The sequence below is a fragment of the Aquarana catesbeiana genome, linkage group LG03 (genome assembly GCF_042186555.1).
Source record: "Aquarana catesbeiana isolate 2022-GZ linkage group LG03, ASM4218655v1, whole genome shotgun sequence".
Classification (NCBI taxonomy): Eukaryota; Metazoa; Chordata; class Amphibia; order Anura; family Ranidae; genus Aquarana; species Aquarana catesbeiana.
Genome location: NC_133326.1, coordinates 677,666,541 through 677,684,972, shown reverse-complemented (window position 1 = coordinate 677,684,972; position 18,432 = coordinate 677,666,541). Strand labels below are relative to the sequence as shown.

Genomic DNA, 18,432 nt, shown 5'->3' with positions numbered 1-18,432 from the left:
TACCCCAGAGAGCATTAAACCTGCTATCTATTCCTAGCTCACCTCCCCTACGTCAGAAAAAATACCCCATTATGGCCACTAGATGATGCCGATGAGCATGGGAAATTATCATGTTAGACCAACATTTCTCAGCCTTTTTTCAGTTATGGCAAAATCTCCAGACCCCCTCTCTCCAGACCCCCCCCCCCCCCCCCCAGTTCTACAATGTACAAATGTCAATGTTATTTATCAATGGGACACCTGAGCCTGGGACAGTGTACACAACCACCTTGATAACATTAACTTCATATCAGAGGTCCCACCATCACATCAGAGTCTCCCCCTTTATATCAGAGGTCCTCCTATACCATCAGGGACCCCCCCTTCACATTAGAGGCCCCCTTTCTTATCACAGGTCCCCCCTTCATATCAAAGTCCCTGCCTTTACATCAAAGGCACCCCATCACATGAGAGGTCCCCTCATCATGTCAGAGGTCCTCCATCACATCAGAGGTCCTCTCATCATGTCAGAGGTCCTCCATCACATCAGAGGTCCTCTCATCATGTCAGAGGTCCCCCATCACATCAGAGGTCCTCCCATCATGTCAGAGGTCCTCCATCACATCAGAGGTCCTCTCATCATGTCAGAGGTCCCCCATCACATCAGAGGTCCTCTCATCAAGTCAGAGGTCCCCCATCACATCAGAGGTCCTCTCATCATGTCAGAGGCCCCCCATCGCATCAGAGGTCCTCTTGTCACATCAGAGGTCCCCCATTACATCAGAGGTCCTCTCATCATGTCAGAGGTCCCCCATCACATCAGAGGTCCCCTCATCACATCAGAGGTCCCCCATCACATCAGAGGTCCTCTCATCATCTCAGAGGTCCTCTCATCATGTCAGAGGTCCTCTCATCATGTCAGAGGTCCCCCATCACATCAGCGGTCCCCTCGTCACATCAGAGGTCCCCTCATCACATCAGAGGTCTCTCATCATATCAGAGGTCCCCTTTATCACATCAGAGGTCCCCCATCACATCAGAGAGCCCCTCCATTCACATCAGAGATGCCCCTTCACATCGGAGTCATTATCTCATTGGAGACCTCTCTTTACATCAGAGATCCTCCCTTCATTTCAGAGTTCACCCTTCACATCAGATGTCCCTCATTACACTGGAGTCCCCCCTTCACATCAGAGACCCTCTCCCTTCATGTCCAAGACACCCCTTCACTCCCCCCCCCATGCCCCTTATTTTATGTTAAGGTTCACTCCGATGGGCACATTTTATGTTAAAGGGCACTCTGATGGGCACAACAAAATGATCCAATTAGCATGCCCCTTAACGTAAATGTACCCATCAGAGTACCCCTTAACATAAAAAAAGGGGCATGCTGATGGGCACATTTTATGTTAAGGGGGCACTCTGATGGGGACACCTGATGTGATGGGTACACCTGATGTATACGGGCACTCTGATGGGAACACCTGATGTAAGGTGGCAATGTGATGGTGACACCTAATGTAAAGGAGCACTCTGATGACGGCACCTAATGTAAGGGGGCACTCTGATGACGGCACCTAATGTAAGGGGGCACTCTGATGACAGCACCTAATGTAAGGGGGCACTCTGATGACGGCACCTAATGTAAGGGGGCACTCTGACTGGAATAGCTGATGTAAAGTGGGACACCTGATATAAGAGGATACTCTGATGGTGGCAACTGATTTATGGGGGTAGCCTGATGGGGGCACCTGATGTAAAGGGGAACACTAATAGGGACATTTACATTTACAGAGTATTACCAGAGTGTGCATAGGAAACCTAAAACAAAAAGTGCCAGAGAGTGCGGCTTGCAGCAAAAAAGGTAAGTAGACATGTACAATCTTTCATGGCACAGATTTGTGATTCGGACCTCGGGCCGGAAAATGTTTTTAGTTACCGGACCTCCTTGAATTTTAATTCACTACCTCTGTGATAGACCAACACAAAGTGGCACGTAATTGTGAAGTGGAAGGAAAATTATCAATGGTTTTCCACATTTTTTTTTTCACCCATAAAGATTTTATTAGAGTTTTCAAACAGGTAAAATGGAAGGCATCTATAAAGAGATATCCTCACAGTAAAACTGAGTATAAACAACAAAGTAATACACCTCTATATAATAATAGCTGCATCCTAAATCATAGTACCTGCATTAAATGTATTCTAAGTGCCTGACATATACAGTCATATATTCTTCTTGAGGATGACAATGCATATCCGTTGCTGGCATTGGTATCTCTCTTATCTGTAACCACATCAGAGCAACCAAGGAGACTGGGTCCTCCAGGCCACCCCAACTTGTTTTCTGTTTATTGCATATGGCATGGGGAAGATGGGGAGATGAGCATGAATATGCTTTTGATTGTAGCTCTGGCTGTATGTTTTGGGTCATTGTCCTGCTGGAAGGTGAACCTCCACCCCAGTCTCAAGTCTTTTGCAGACTCTAAACATGCTTTCTTCTAAGATTGTCCTGTATTTGGCTCCATCCATCTTCCCATCAACTCTGACCAGCTTCCCTGTCTCTGCTGAAGAAAAACATCCCCACAACATGATGCTGCCACCACCATGTTTCACAGTGGGGATGGTGTGTTCAGGGTGATGTGCAGTGTTAGTTTTCTGCCACACATAGCGTTTTGGTTTTAGACCACAAAGTTCAATTTTGGTCTCATCTGACCAGAGCACCTTCTTCCATATGTTTGCTGTGTCCTCCACATGGCTTCTTGCCAACCGGAAGTGGGACTTCTTATGGCTTTCTTTCAACAATGGCTTTCTTCCTGCCACTCTTCCATAAAGTTCAGATTTGTGGAGAGCACGACTAATAGTTGTCCTGTGGACAGATTTTTCCACCTGAGCTGTGGATCTCTGCATCTCCTCCAGAGTTACCATGGACCTCTTGGCTGCTTCTCTGATGAATGCTCTTCTTGCCCGGCCTGTCAGTTTAGGTGGACGGTCATGTCTTGGTAGGTTTGCAGTTGTGCCATACTCTTTCCATTTTCAGATAATGGATTGTACAGTGCTCCGTGAGATGTTCAAAGCTTGGGATTTTTTTTTTTATAACCTAACCCTGCTTTAAACTTCTCCAGAACTTTATTCCTGACCTGTCTGGTGTGTTCCTTGGCCTTCATGATGCTGTTTGTTCGCTAAGGTTCTCTAACAAACCTCTGAGGGCTTTACAGAACATCTGTATTTATACTGAGATTAAATTGCACACAGGTGGACTCTATTTACTAATTAGGTGACTTCTGAAGGCAAATAGTTTCACTAGATTTTAGTTTAGGGTATCAGAGTAAAGGGGGCTGAATACAAATGCACTCCACACTTTTCGGATATTTATTTGTAAAAAAAAATAAAAACCATTTATCACTTTCCTTCCACTTCACAATTATGTGCCATTTTGTGTTGGTCTATCACATAAAATACCAATAAAATACATGTACGTGTTTGGTTGTAACATGACAAAATGTCATAGGGGTATGAATACTTTTTCAAGGCACTGTAATAATAATAATAGGATATAATTGTGACTTCCTATAACAGTAACAGCCCCTGATAAGGATATATTGTTCTAATTACAGTAATAAGAGTATACTATGACGTCACTTTACAGTAAGCCCTCCATACACTCTGATAAGGAGACTATTATGTGACATTGATAATACTTCTCCTGATAACAGAATACACGAGCCATGTAAACACTGAATTCTCCCAGCGTGAGTCACCGCCACGCCCACTTCTTCCCACCCCCTCGGCTCTCATTGGCCGCCCATTCACGGTGAGCTCATCAGTTTCCGGGGGAGGGCGTGGTTTCCCTCACCCTATAAAGCTCCGTACCTCTCCAGCCCTCTCATCCATTCGCTCTCTCATCCATTCGCTCTAGTAACGCTAAAGGCTGTCCAAGAGTCAAAGCATGGTGACGTCACCGCTGCCCGCATCTGACATGGCGGTAGAGGAGGAGTGCGGCATCTGTTACCTTGACTACGGCCAGGAGCGGAGGCGGCGCTCGTTGGCCGCATGCCGCCACGTGGTGTGCTCGGAGTGCCTGGAGCGCCTGGCGGCCAGAGGGGGCGAGGTCACGTGCCCCTTCTGCCGCGCGCCCTCCCCGCTGCCTAGCGACGAGGAGGAGGAGGAGAGTGAGGGGGCTGTGAAGGGTCCCTTCAAGTGGCTGAAGAGGCTGTGCAAGAAGACGAGGGCGGGGTCTCGCCGCACAGGTAAGCGATTGGGGGAGTGATTTCTACATGATTGACAGCTGTACATTTATTTATTTTTTGCAATGCAAATATTCTGGCTGGTTAGCACCCAGGAGAGTACTGGGATTTAACAGTGATTTAGTTACCGTGGGTTAGAGCGGGCTGGTTGCCATGGGTTAGAGTGGACTGGTTGTTATGGATTTGGTTGCCATGGGTTAGAGCGGGCTGGTTGTCATGGATTTGGTTGCCATGGGTTAGAGCGGGCTGGTTGTCATGGGTTAGAGTGGGCTGGTTGTCATGGATTTGGTTGCCGTGGGTTAGAGCGGGCTGGTTGCAATGGGTTTGGTTGCCGTGGGTTAGAGCGGGCTGGTTGCCATGGGTTTGGTTGCCGTGGGTTAGAGCGGGCTGGTTGCCATGGGTTTGGTTGCCGTGGGTTAGAGTGGGCTGGTTGTCATGGGTTTGGTTGCCGTGGGTTAGAGCGGGCTGGTTGCCGTGGGTTAGAGCGGGCTGGTTGCCATGGGGCTGGTTGCCGTGGGTTAGAGCGGGCTGGTTGCCATGGGTTTGGTTGCCGTGGGTTAGAGCGGGCTGGTTGCCATGGGTTTGGTTGCCGTGGGTTAGAGCGGGCTGGTTGCCATGGGTTTGGTTGCCGTGGGTTAGAGCGGGCTGGTTGCCGTGGGTTTGGTTGCCGTGGGTTAGAGCGGGCTGGTTGCCGTGGGTTTGGTTGCCGTGGGTTAGAGCGGGCTGGTTGCCGTGGGTTAGAGCGGGCTGGTTGCCGTGGGTTTGGTTGCTGTTGGTTAGAGCGGGCTGGTTGCCATGGGTTTGGTTGCCATGGGTTAGAGCGGGCTGGTTGCCATGGGTTTGGTTGCCGTGGGTTAGAGCGGGCTGGTTGCCATGGGTTAGAGCGGGCTGGTTGCCATGGGTTTGGTTGCCATGGGTTAGAGCGGGCTGGTTGCCATGGGTTTGGTTGCCATGGGTTAGAGCGGGCTGGTTGCCATGGGTTTGGTTGCCATGGGTTAGAGCGGGCTGGTTGCCATGGGTTCGGTTGCCATGGGTTAGAGCGGGCTGGTTGTCATGGGTTTGGTTGCCATGGGTTTGCTATGCGTTAGAGTGGGCTTGTTGCCTTGGGTTTGGGTGCTATGGGTTAGAGTGGGCTGGTAGACCTGGGTTGGCACAGGCTGGCACACCTGGTTTATAGCACGTTGGACATTATCCTTATCCTGTGTGTCATTTTCTTGAATCCATGTGTTTGTGTCCTGAAATACCATGTAAGAGTCGGCATTTAGCGGTGCTGGTGCCTGTCCCCCGTTGGCTCTCACTAGTGTTGGCCATAACAACAATCCCCCTTCTCTTGATGGATGACATCTTCTAAGATACACTGACAGGTCAATTTCACAGATTTCCGTGGAATTTGGTAAAACTGATCTTTTCAGTGTATAGCTCTAAACCATGAAATCTGCATCTAGCCATTCATCGGAGTTGCTTGTGAAGAGTTCTTCAGTGCAGTAACCCATGGCAACCCATTGTGACCAATACCAGGTGGTTTCTGATTGGTTGCTATGGGTTATAGTACTGGTTACAACCATGGCTCAACAGCCTGCTTTTATCACCAGTCATGTGAACAAGCCCTAGAAGTACCCATTCCTATACATGTTCTATTAAAAATGTAAAATGTTATTCCTCTGCAGTTTTGATTTGCCAATTAATGACCTCATTTCTCTCTTCTCAGGTTCTCTGGCAAACGAAGACTTGCGCGACTTGGCTTTAATGAGTTCATACTTCATGTGATGCCTCTGGAAACCGCTTAGCTGCGAGTCGTATGCTGTCAGGGAGCACCAAGGGCTCCAGAATGCATTGGGCTGGAGAATTTAACTCCTGGGATTGACCGGATGATTAATGACTTGCAACCTCGACTTTGTCACTTTCTCATGGTAGTGACTAAACGACTGGAAATGAGATCAGACTGATAACAGAGAAGGGTCTTTGAGACGGGGAAAAGGTCACATAGCTTCTTAGTCATCTGCTACTCCTTAATGTGACTTGTCTCTAGAAGCAACCCGGAGTCCTGTTACTGGAACGTTTTCTTGATGTGAAGTTGCTCATGTGTTGTATGGGACTTGCTGGTTCTTATCATAGAAACACTGCCTTCAAACAGGTCAACTGGGCCACCACAGCTCCAAAATATAAAGAGTATATTCCTTATGCAATGGAAGGCTTTCCTGGGTCACAGAGGGGCTGCCATGGTGGACCTCTGAAAATGATATGGTTCTTGGCTTTTATGCTCAACCTCTGGCTTTCAATATATTTATTTAATTTTTTTTAAGTTTAAGACCACCACTAAGTATACAGATGAGTAATGTCAAGTCATGGCTAGTAGTAATCTCATGCAACTGTTTAAGTTTACCGAAGAAGTCCAGTTGAATGTGACTTAACTACAACTACATATACCATGACCTGGATGAATGAGAACCTTCAAACATTCAAGTCCTTACCTGGGTGAGGAACTAAAACTATTGAAGCCTGAGGGTGGACATTGACAGAGTAGGGTGATGGCATTGGCAGTCTCCGTATTTTCAGCCAAGACCTGTTGGGGTCACAAAAATGTCCTTTATATTGGTAGCTAGAGGGAAGAATGTTACCACTAAAGTCCACTAAAAAGATCATCGGTGTCATGTGGCTGGTTAAGTCAACTGGTGTTGGCCCCATGACTATCCAAGCACCAATGAAATGGGAAGTCAACCTGCCAACATCTCAAGAAGCCCTTTTTGAGCTGTGGTGGAACCCTGGTTGAGTGGCTGGGTTATAGTATACAGTAATTTATCCATCTTGCGTACTGATGACTTGACCCTCATCTGTACAAAGATATGGATACCATGGCTCTTGTGGTGTAGGGGGCTTGAATCTTTGCAGTTATACCCTTCCTCTCTCTATTTGGGTGTTTGGTGACCATGTCCTAGATTGCTGAGCTCTTGGAGAGCCAGCAAATGGTCAAAAAGATGGTGTGCTCGCTAAAATTTGGCCTTGATATGTCAATTATAAATGGCTGCCTAAATTTTGTAGAGGCAACTTTCTATCTTGTGTGTTTATTGCTTCAGTCAGTGTGAGTGAAACAGGAATAATTGCTAAGGGACTGCATTCTAAAATGGAGAATGAGGACCTTTTTCATCATGTATGGACTTTTTTTTTTTTTTTTTTTTTTTTTTTTTGTATTATCCCCAAGCAACCAACCAATCATATTTAAACTGACATTGAAGGCAGTATGGTAGCTTATATCCAATGCTTTGATAAAGACGCCTACTGTGATATGATACCTCTGTTACAGTCATTTTTATCCCTATTGTATATGTATACATTTTCTAATTGCACTTTATTTATAGATATTTATGTATGTATTGCTTTATTTCTTTTTGTAATAAATATTTATCATGGACATCAGTTAATGCATTTTAATAAGAAAAAAATATATATATTTATTTATTTTTTTACACAATAAGACCTAGAAGGTGGACACAGCTGTAGCCTACAGAAACACCAAGCAACAAATGTGAGTGTCAGTCATAAACCCGGGACTGAAATAAATAGGGGTGGTTTTGGCTTCCCCCACTTAAAGCGGAGTTCCACCCAAAAAAATATTTTAAGTCAGCAGCTACAAATACTGCAGCTGCTGACTTTTAATATATGGATACTTACCTGACCAGGGTGCCTGCAATGTCCTCACCAGAAGCTGATCTGTCCCTTGGCTCCTGGGTGGAAGTGTCGGCCTCCTTGGTAGGAATCAGCAAGTGAAGCCCTGTGGCTTCACAGCCTGGTTCCCTGCTGCGCAATCTCACTGGTCTCTGCTGTCGTCTGGGGCCTGTGTGTGTCCCAGAAGACAGCGGAGGAGGGACCAGACATTGTGTAGATAGCCACGGATATTGCAGTGATCTATGCCTGGAAGTGGGAGCAAATACCATGTATATGCCCAAAATGTGCCAAATGTGACATGCCGGAGGGGGGGGGAGATCCAAAAAAGAGGAAGTTTGATTTTTGAGTGGAACTGCACTTTAAATAGTACATATTTATTATCTTGTCTGCTCATATAATTAGCTAGTCTATCAAAGTTCTGATATTAATGGTGATGATGTAAGTATAAAAATAAACAATGCCCAAAAAAAGCAAAGGTCTGCTTTATTTACAAAGAAAGTAGAACTCGAACATAGAAGTCTATAACCATATAGAAATAAGAGCAGAGATGTTGCATAAGTCCATCCTCAATGTTCTGTATCCTAGCTGGACTTAGGGAAAATAGATTTTTCATTCCTGGCCCTCGCATTCGTAAAGCACTCATAACCACCAGTCATTCTGATGCCCTTGTGCCTGCCCTGTATAGTCCTCCTGTCCAGTGGGTGACAATCTGTAAACTATAAGGCTGTCTGTTCTAATCGCCAGGATGTATGGTATTGCCCTGAATATCCTCCAGGAAGTATGGTGTTGTCCTCCACCAGGTGGTGTTACACTGCAAGCAAATGCCTTGACCCAGGTCAACAGTCAAGTCCACATCTGGCCCCTTTGATCTTGTTGCAGAACAGTAAATCAGTCAATTTTATTTCCATCACCATGAGGACTTCTATTCCCATACCGCACCGCCAGGGTGTGTGTGTGTGTGAGAATCCCCTTCCAGATGAAGAATCCTGATATGTACTCTGTTGTACACACCCTGCTGGGTAAACTGATTCTCCTGGTATTCCAAGACCACCTCCAGCAGGCCAAATGGCTCTTTGGTAACCAGACCGTAAAAATCCATAAATGTTTGAGATTAAAACTTGTTGCATTCCAACAGGGACCATGGATTAGCGTATAAAGTTGGTTACAACTTACAACAGCAGTAAGCCACTCAGTGGTTTTAACGTCCTACCTGTAGGGACCCACCATCGATCCAATTCCAGCCAATGACAACAGAGGCTTAGGATCATGCATAAGGTAGAGGAAGACAGGGCGGGGGAGGGAAAGGGAAAAAAAAAAGGAGGGGCAGGGAAGGGGAGGTAAGAGAGGGACAGGAAAAAGAAACCGGAATATAAATATAAACAATGCCCAAAGAAGCAAAGGTCTTCTTATTTATTTGCAAAGAAAGTAGAACACAAACATAGAAATCTAGAACTATATACAGTAGAAATAAAAGAGCATAGATGATGTTACCCAAGTCTGTCCTCAATGATCTGTATCCTAGCTGGGCTCAAGATTGTTCACCACTGGCCCTCACGTTCTTAAAGCACTCATAAACACCACCCATTCTGATGCCCCTGTGCCCACCCTGTATAGTCCCCTGTCCAATGAGCAACAATCTGTAAACTATAAGGGACTGTTGGTTCTAACCACCAGGAAGTATGGTGCTGTCCTCCACCAGGTGGTGTTCCGCTGTAAGCAAATACTTTGGCCCAGGTCAACAATCCAATCCACATATGGCCCCCTTTGCTCTTGTGGTCTCATGAGGTCTCAAGGTGAGGACTCCTATTCCCATACACCACCACCTGGTGTTATGTGTGAATCCCCTTCCAGATGAAGAATCCTGATATGCACTCTTCTGTTATACACACCTTGCTGGGTAAACTGATTTTCCTGGTATTCCAAGATGACCTCCAGCAGGCCAGATGGCTCTTTGATAACCAGACGGTAAAAATCCATAATTGCTGAGATTAAAACCTGTGGCCTTCCAACAGGGACCATGGATTACCATAGCATATAAAGTTGGTTACAACAGCAGTAAACCACTCAGTGGTTTAAACGTCCTACTTGTGGGGACCGACCATCGGTCCAATTCTAGCCAGTGGAGGCCCGTCCATAGGGAGCACATGGGCGCCGCCCCCACCCCCCAAGCTAAAAAAAAAAAAAGAATGGCCCTTAAAGAGTGTCCGGGCGCCGGACACAAGCCCAATGGTCTTAAAGGGGAATTGTTTGGGGGTTTTTTTTGCAAAGAAAAAAGACTTTAAATTTTTTTTTATTGCATTTTAGTATAAATATGAGATGTGAGGTCTTTTTGACCCCACATCTCATATTTAAGAGGTCCTGTCATGCTTTTTTTTCTATTACAAGGAATGTTTACATTCCTTGCCATAGGAATAAAAGTGATCCAAAAATGTATTTTTTAAAAGGACAGTGTCAAAATAAAAAGTAAAATAAACAAGAAAAAAAAATTAAAGTGCCCCATACGTATGCGAACGCATACGTAAGTCGCGCCGGCATATGCAAACGGTGTTCAAACCACACATGTGAGGTATCGCCGCAATCGTTAGAGCGAGAGCAATAATTTTAGCACCAGACCTCCTCTGTAACTCAAAACTTGTAATCTGTAGAAATTTTTAAAACGTCGCCCATGGAGATTTTGAAAGGATCAAAGTTTGTCGCCATTCCACGAGCGAGCGCAATTTTGAAGCGTGACATGTTGGGTATTAATTTACTCGGCGTAACATTATCTTTGCAAACAATAAGTGTAGCGCTAAAAGTGAAACATTAAATATCTATATGTATCCAAACCGACCCTGTCATGTAGGCGGGATGGGTACAGAAAACAACAGTGATTATATTAGGTAAATGAACCTCAAAAATTGTGATATTAGAAAACATCCACAAAAGGGAACTAGGAAAAATGTCCACAACTATAGTGTCCAATAGTGAGGGGACTTGCTCCTCAATCTTCAACCAAAATAGAAGATACACCAATGGGCAGGATGAGCAGAGATAAACATTCAGGTAGAAGGGTGGATCTGTTGGACGCACCTACCATACGGCAGTGTGTCTATAATGCCGCGTACACACGAGCGGACTTTATGGTAGACTTTGCCCGGAGGACGGGATTTAGTCGGACAATTCGATCGTGTGTGGGCTCCAGCGGACTTTGTTTTCTCAAAAGTTGGACGGACTTAGATTTGAAACATGTTTTAAATCTTTCCGTCGAACTCCAGTCCGGTCGAAAAGTCCGCTCGTCTGTATGCTAGTTCGACGGACAAAAAGCCACGCTAGGGCAGCTATTGGCTACTGGCTATGAACTTCCTTGTTTTAGTCCGGTCGTACGTCATCACGTACGAATTTGACGGACTTTGGTGGATTGTGTGTAGGCAAGTCCGTTCATTCAGAAAGTCGTCATAAAGTCAGTCGAAAAGTCCGCCGGGCAAAGTCTGCCATAAAGTCCAGTCGTGTGTACGCGGCATTAGGCTTGTGGGATACTGGATGCCCAGTAGTAACACCAAAACTGGATAGTTTCTTGTAGGCCTCAGGCTCCAATTGACACGGGTTAGGTGTAGGTTAAAAATGGAGGTTCCCAAGGCTTGAACAGCTGCCGAACAGGTCCAGCAATGAAGATGGTCTAAAGGTGGTCATCAAAACTCCAGCATAGGGAAACAAGAAAAAAAGGGGCTCCACATGGCGTAGGTCAACCAAGGTAGGTTTATTTGAAGATAAAATACTGTATAAAAAAGTGATCACAAAAATAGATAAAATGGCAATGTGAGAAGCAGGAGGTGCTGGCCCGACGTGTTTAGACTAAGTCTTCCACAGGGGCACAGGTAACATTATCTTTCACAATATTAAAAAAAAAAAAAAATTGGGCTAATTTTACTGTTGTCTTATTTTTTTATTCAAAAAAGTGTATTTTTTTTCCCCCAAAAATTGTGCTTGTAAGACCGCTGCACAAATACGGTGTGATATAAAGTATTGCAATAACCGCCATTTTATTCTCTAGGGTGTTAGAAAAAAATATATATAATGTTTGGGGGTTCTAAGTAATTTTCTAGAAAAACAAAATGATTTTAACTTGTAAACACCAAATCTGAAAAATAGGCCCAGTCCTTAATTCCAGGATTTTTTTTTTCCCCATGCATTGTGACTGTGCCCGCACTGCATGGGTTAACTGCTAAGTGCTCATTTTTGTCCAGAGGTGAGGAGAGCGGAGACATACTTACCTAATCCACAGATCCTCCGAGCGCCCGACCGGTCCCTGCCGCTCTGCCCCCCCACACACGATAGTGATCTTGTGCATGGACTGTTCCTGACGTCATCAAGCCCATAGACCGGCTCGGGGTTGTGAGGGTGCCAGGAACAGTCCACTGCTGTATTTGGGGGAGCGCTGTTTTTCAGATGATCGAAGAAGTGGGTAAGTATAAGCCTTTCTGTGCACCCCTGGACAAAATGAGCAGTTAACCCATGCAGTGCAGGATACAGCCCCACTGCATGGGGAAAAAAAAAATTCCAGGAGTTCTGCTTTAACTCTTCCGCGTTCTTTTAATAGCGTCTGTATGCCAGGGAAGTGGGAAGGATCAGCGATCATGCGACCACTGTTAATGGTCACATGATCAGGAGCAGGTCCTGTCAGCTACCAATCACCAGTGGGGACCAACAGCTTGGTCTCTGTACCTTTTATGGTACGAAGCAGCAGGAGGTTAATGAGGAACCATTTCTTTCTTGGGTGTATTGTATAACGGGAGGTGACAATCCCCTGCACCTTCTCCTAAATAAAAACTGGATCCCTATTGGATAGATTCATATGTATCTGTCCTGCCACCCATGCTGGCCATCTCTACTTTTATGAACCACTCATGCATCCAAAACTACTGAGAGTGTCAGATTCCTGGTCCCATCTGCCAGCTCTTGGGTCACAGTTGCACCAGCTCCTCTCCTGGACTGAAATGGCTTACACTGATTTCACTGCACACTGTGTTCTTCTCACAACGTGCATTAGAAATTGCAGTGAGTCTAATGCCCCGTACACACGGTCGGACTTTGTTCGGACATTCCGACAACAAAATCCTAGGATTTTTTCCGACGGATGTTGGCTCCAACTTGTCTTGCATACACACGGTCACACAAAGTTGTCGGAAAATCCGATCGTTCTAAACGCAGTGACGTAAAACACGTACGTCGGGACTATAAACGGGGCAGTGGCCAATAGCTTTCATCTCTTTATTTATTCTGAGCATGCGTGGCACTTTGTCCGTCGGATTTGTGTACACACGATCGGAATTTCCGTCAACGGATTTTGTTGTCGGAAAATTTTATCTCCTGCTCTCCAACTTTGTGTGTCGGAAAATCCGATGGAAAATGTCCGATGGAGCCCACACACGGTCGGAATTTCCGACAACACGCTCCGATCGGACATTTTCCATCGGAAAATCCGACCGTGTGTACGGGGCATAAGCCTTAGGGTTTCCACCTTTTCTTCAAGTCAAACCCGAACACTTTAGCGGCGCACGGAATTTATTTATTTATTTTTTTTTTATAGTATAAACTATGCATATAATTTGCAATTAACCACTTCAACCCCGGAAGATTTTACCCCCTTCCTGACCAGAGCACTTTTTGCCATTCAGCAGTGCGTCGCTTTAACTCACAATTGCGCTGTCGTGCGATGTTGCACCCAAACAAAATTGACGTCCTTTTTTTCCCAGAAATAGAGCTTTCTTTTGGTGGTATTTGATCGCCTCTGCGGTTTTTATTTTTAGCGCTATAAACAAAAGAATAGCGACAATTTTGAAAAAGACGCATTATTAAAATCGCAATAGGCGTATATTGATTGGTTTACGCAAAAGTAATAGCGTTGACAAAATAGGGGATAGATTTATAGCATTTTTATTATTAATTTTTTTTATTAGTAATGGCGGCGATGTGTGTTTTTTATCGGGACTGCAACATTATGGCGGACACATCGGACATTTTTGACACTATTTTGGGACCATTGTCATTTATACAGCGATCAGTGCTATAAAAATGCATTGATTACTATGTAAATGACACTGGCAGGGAAGGGGTTAACCACTAGGGGGCAGTGAAGGGGTTAAGTGTGTCCTAGGGAGTGATTCTAACTGTGAGGGGGCTGGGCTTCAACACACAGGACACTGATCACTGCTCTGGATGACAGAGAACAGTGATCTCTGTCCTGTCACTAGGCAGAATGGGGAAATGCTTTGTGTACAAAAGCATCTCCCCATTCTTCCTCTCCGTGACACGATCACGGGCACCCGGCGGACATCGAGTCCGCGGGACCCGCGGTCACGGAGACCGCGGCGCGCACGCCTTCGGCGGCTCGCACGCCTTCGGCGGCGCGCACGCGCTTGCGACACCGCTTCTTAAAGGGGACGCACCTGTACGCCCTTTTGCCTGCCAGTGCCATTCTGCCGACGTAAATCGGCATGCGCTGGTCGGCAAGCGGTTAAAGAACATTTCTAATCATATGAAGTTGATCAGAAGAGTCCCCAGAGTTCCCCTTTTACATCTGAATCCACTTGCAGAGTTATCTTACACCGTGAGGGGGGACTCTGCAGACTCTGATGTAAGGGAGAACTCTGGGGACTCTGACACTGAGAACTCTGATCCATGGAGAGGACTCTGATGTAAGGGAGAACACTGTGGCTTTTGGTGAAAAGGGGGACTCTGATGTAAGGGGTGCTCTGAGAACCCTGATTTTCTTTAGTGTGCTCATTCAGAGGCAGGAGAGAGAAGGGGGGAGACTTCAGTCACAGACAGGGATAGATGGTGAGCTCACTCAACCTTTGGCAGTCAGCACCTCTCTTCCAGATGTATCTGAGGCTGCTGGACTTCGAATTTCCGACCCCAACTTTCCTTCTCTGAGGCACAGTGCCGAGGATTGGAGTGTAGGCAGACAAAGAGGGGTAGGGGTGGGAGGAAGAGGAACAGATCGAGCCTTCTCTCCTCTGCCATGTGTGTGTGGGGGGGATTGTTAGTGCTGGCTTTGTGCAGTGTGAAAGAGAGTGTAACAGACACTCTCGGCTTCGACAACTGCAGCCAGCAACCTTGCTGGGAAGCTATAGTCCAGTCTGAATAATGTGTCCGGGTTTCAGACAGGTTGCCACCTATCTGGGTGAATCCTGGACAGGTGGCAACCTTACTAAGCCTGCATCATTTCCTGGCTGGAGGACGTCCAGTGTCAACCTGTAAATGCTTCCACAGCACGACTGTCCATGGGCCCACACCTTTCATTCATTGGATTAGTTCTTTCAATATTGGAGGCTCAGCATCACATGTGGGTGTTACCAAGGGTGGTCTACATGAAATACAGCCCACTTCTCCAGACTGACACCCACCCATGAAGGTATTTTTATATTTGCATAACTCTTCCTAAGATCCAGCCCACCTAAGAGCATAGGGCTCTTGAGAGAAGCATTGAGGCAGGGTGATGTTTCGGGAAGATATGGACAGCACCCTTCAGGCTCCTCCCACCAGCCATGTTCTGCCTGCATTGCACAGAAAGCCAACGAGAAACCCAGTCAGAGTCTAAAATACAAAATGTAATGAAAACTGAAATGTATAAATTCGTGCAAAGGGAGAGAGAAACCAGGGAAAGAAAAATAAAAGCAGATTCAACTTCAGCATTATTAATGACTTGCCAACCAGCCGTCATCGTTATACGGCGGCAGGTTGGCTCCCCTTCACGAATCGGCGTAGCTGTACGGCGGACGCTTTAAGGGGTATAGGGGGCGCGCGTGCCCCCTATACCTGCCGCTGGCCACGATCGCTCCTCAGAGAGCCAGAACGGGGATCTGTCAATGTAAACAGACAGATCCTCGTTCTGACAGGGGAGTAGAGAGAGATCTGCTGTTCGGCCATGGATAGATTCATGCAATGCATGAATCTATCCATTAGACATATAGGGGGGTGGCATGACAGAGGGGGCTGTGCCCGTGCGCCCTTAATGGACGGGCCGCCTGTGCCAAAATGTATCCAAAATCACTGTGCCCATCATGTAAAGATACCTGAGAATTCAGCACAAATATCTCACCAATGGATTCCCCAAGAAGTATAAGGCACTGTTAGGTGGTTTAATTTCCCAGCATCTACCAAACACTGAACTTTTCATATACAGTAGATAGAGGATATAAATGCTTCATGTGACTATGCTGTTCACCCAACAACCTTCCATTTTCTTCCGTATTGGTCTCCAAAGTATGTGAATGCCCCAAGTTACTTCAGGTGTTCCCAGTGAAGAGTGTTGTTAATGATACAGCATATAAAGACATTTTAGGGGTCTCCAAACTTTCTAAACAAAGGGCCAGTTTACTGTCCTCCAGAATTTACAAGGGCTGGACTGTGGCCATCAGGAGTAGAAATGATCCTGCCGTCATCGGGAGTAAACAATGCATCTTTGGTGTTAGGGGGAGCAATAGTGCCCCATCGTTGGTGTCAATGGGAGGAATAGTGCCCCATCATTGGTGTCAGTTTGAGGGATAGTGCCCCATCATTTGTGTTAGTGGGAGAAATAGTGCCCCATCATTGGTGTTAGTGGGAGAAATAGTGCCCCATCATTGGTGTTAGTGGGAGAAATAGTGCCCCATCATTGGTGTCAGTGGGAGGAATAGTGCCCCATTGTTGGTTTCAGTGGGAGAATTAGTGCCCCATTGTTGGTGTCAGTGAGATTAATAGTGCCCCATTGTTGAAGTCAGTAGCAGGAATAATAGTGCCACATTGTTGGTGTTAGTTTGAGGAATAGTGCCCCATCGTTGGCATCAATGGGAGAAATAGTGCCCCATTGTTGAAGTCAGTAGCAGGAATATTATGCAAATTATAAGATGAAACAATCAGCGCCACAAGTAAAAAATATTGTGATGTTTAAATAAGATAACCTAATAATAAACATGCACAGCTGCTAAACATTCCAAGTGGTACACCACACTAATTTCAAAATGGATAGTAAATAAATAAAGGTAGCGCTATGTGTAAAATTATAAATATAAAGTGCAAATCTCTAAAATAAATAAATCCTACATATAAATGAATAGTCCATAAAATGAAAAAATGAAGAAATGAAACATGAAAAACTCTTCTTGTGATCAGTGTATCCACACAACTCCACCACAGTGATTGTTCATCCTCAAAAGGAGTGCACACCACCACCAGTAAAAATGCTCGCTCACCTCCCAGATGAGTCAAAACTCATATGCGGATCTCCCCACGAGCTCTTTGCTCTCACTTCCTCTTCCCAATCAATGGTGGGTAAACCAGATGGCTCTTTTCTTAATGGTAACTCAGCTCATTAATATCCAAAGAAGCGGATCATCTCCCAGCTTGGCTCAAGATTCCATGAGTTCAGGACATGTAAATAATAAGTATAGAGACCATAGTGTTCTCCGTATACACATTTATTCAAAGCCCCCAAACGGACAAGTTGCACTTACAAGATAAAAACTTTTAAAATCACATTAAAAGCTCCAGAGTAGGACCACCGTGCCCACATACACAGTGCCTAGCTGGACGAGACTATCAGCTCCTCCCTTCTAGATGCGTATTTGCCAATCACAGGCCTTCCTCGGTTCCTTGTTTCTTGCAAGTCTTATTTGGAGCTTGGCTTTGTTAGCGTATCCAAATCTGCTAGTACATGTAACACTCCCTTCTACCCAGACTGACAATGCTGCTGTCCATTGTTGGCTCTGTTGCTCCTTTATCCAGAGTGGGGGCACTCTATTACAGTAGGTGTGTTACTGACCAGATCACCAGGTGAAAACAGAGGGGAAAAAGGCTAAAAAAAAAAAAAAAAAAAGTCAATGGCCTGGAGCAAAAAGTGCAACTTGGAGGAGGACCAGCATGACTGGGGTGGGCAGTGAGGCAGAGAGAATTTTGGTGTGATAGGGGGAGGTATTAAGCCACTTACCCGGATTGTTGCATCCCAAGGGTTGGGGGGTGTCCTGTGGATGTAGAGGGGCGGAGGTTTCTTGTCAGAGCTCAGTCGGAGCTTTTCACAGATACAGGAAGGTTTCTCCAGTGAAATGAAAAAAAAGGACAAAAGGTAGCATGAGCAATTTGGATGCCCTGTTGTCCCAGCTCTGAGCTGAGGCTGTGACCAGAGGCGCTGGCTGGCTCCAAGCTACTGTTTCTGACTTACTACAGGAGCCCAGCTAGGCCTCTTCTAACTCATCTGCTGGCCCCTCACATGGTTGCCCGCATGCTAGGAGGTCCAGGCCTCCTGAGCGTTTTAACCCTGAGGCGACATCTGGCTTCTGTAGCCGTTCTGGGAGCCCTGCTAAGGACCCTCCGACTCCACCGGCCAAGCGTAAGCCTGCTTTGCCCAGCGGAGAGTCGGGAGGAATGGTTCAAGCTCCTCTCTCCCTTCTGTGGCAACAGCACAGGCGGATGGGGTGGTGCACACTTTGCTGGCAGGCCTTCGGGAGGTGCTCGAATGCTGCGAGGCTGGAGCACGGCCTGTGGCTAGCTCTTTGTCGGTGGCAGCGTGGTCCGCGGCCCACGCTTC

The 18,432-nt window shown here is 46.1% G+C and overlaps 1 protein-coding gene across 1 annotated transcript; it reads left to right on the top strand.

Annotated features, from left to right (window-relative positions):
• The first annotated feature begins 3,847 nt into the window (after window positions 1-3,847).
• On the top strand, window positions 3,848-7,640 carry RNF227 (ring finger protein 227). Its single transcript, XM_073622921.1, has 2 exons — window positions 3,848-4,229; window positions 5,935-7,640. The coding sequence occupies exons 1-2, from the start codon at window positions 3,929-3,931 to the stop codon at window positions 5,991-5,993; spliced, it is 360 nt and encodes a 119-aa protein (XP_073479022.1). The 5' UTR covers window positions 3,848-3,928; the 3' UTR covers window positions 5,994-7,640.
• The last annotated feature ends 10,792 nt before the right edge of the window (window positions 7,641-18,432 follow it).

Coding starts and splice junctions, on each gene's coding strand:
- RNF227 (XM_073622921.1), top strand. CDS start 3,929: ATGGTGACGTCACCGCTGCCCGCATCTGACATGGCGGTAGAGGAGGAG. Junction 4,230..5,934: donor GGCGGGGTCTCGCCGCACAG/GTAAGCGATTGG, acceptor CTCTCTTCTCAG/GTTCTCTGGCAAACGAAGAC.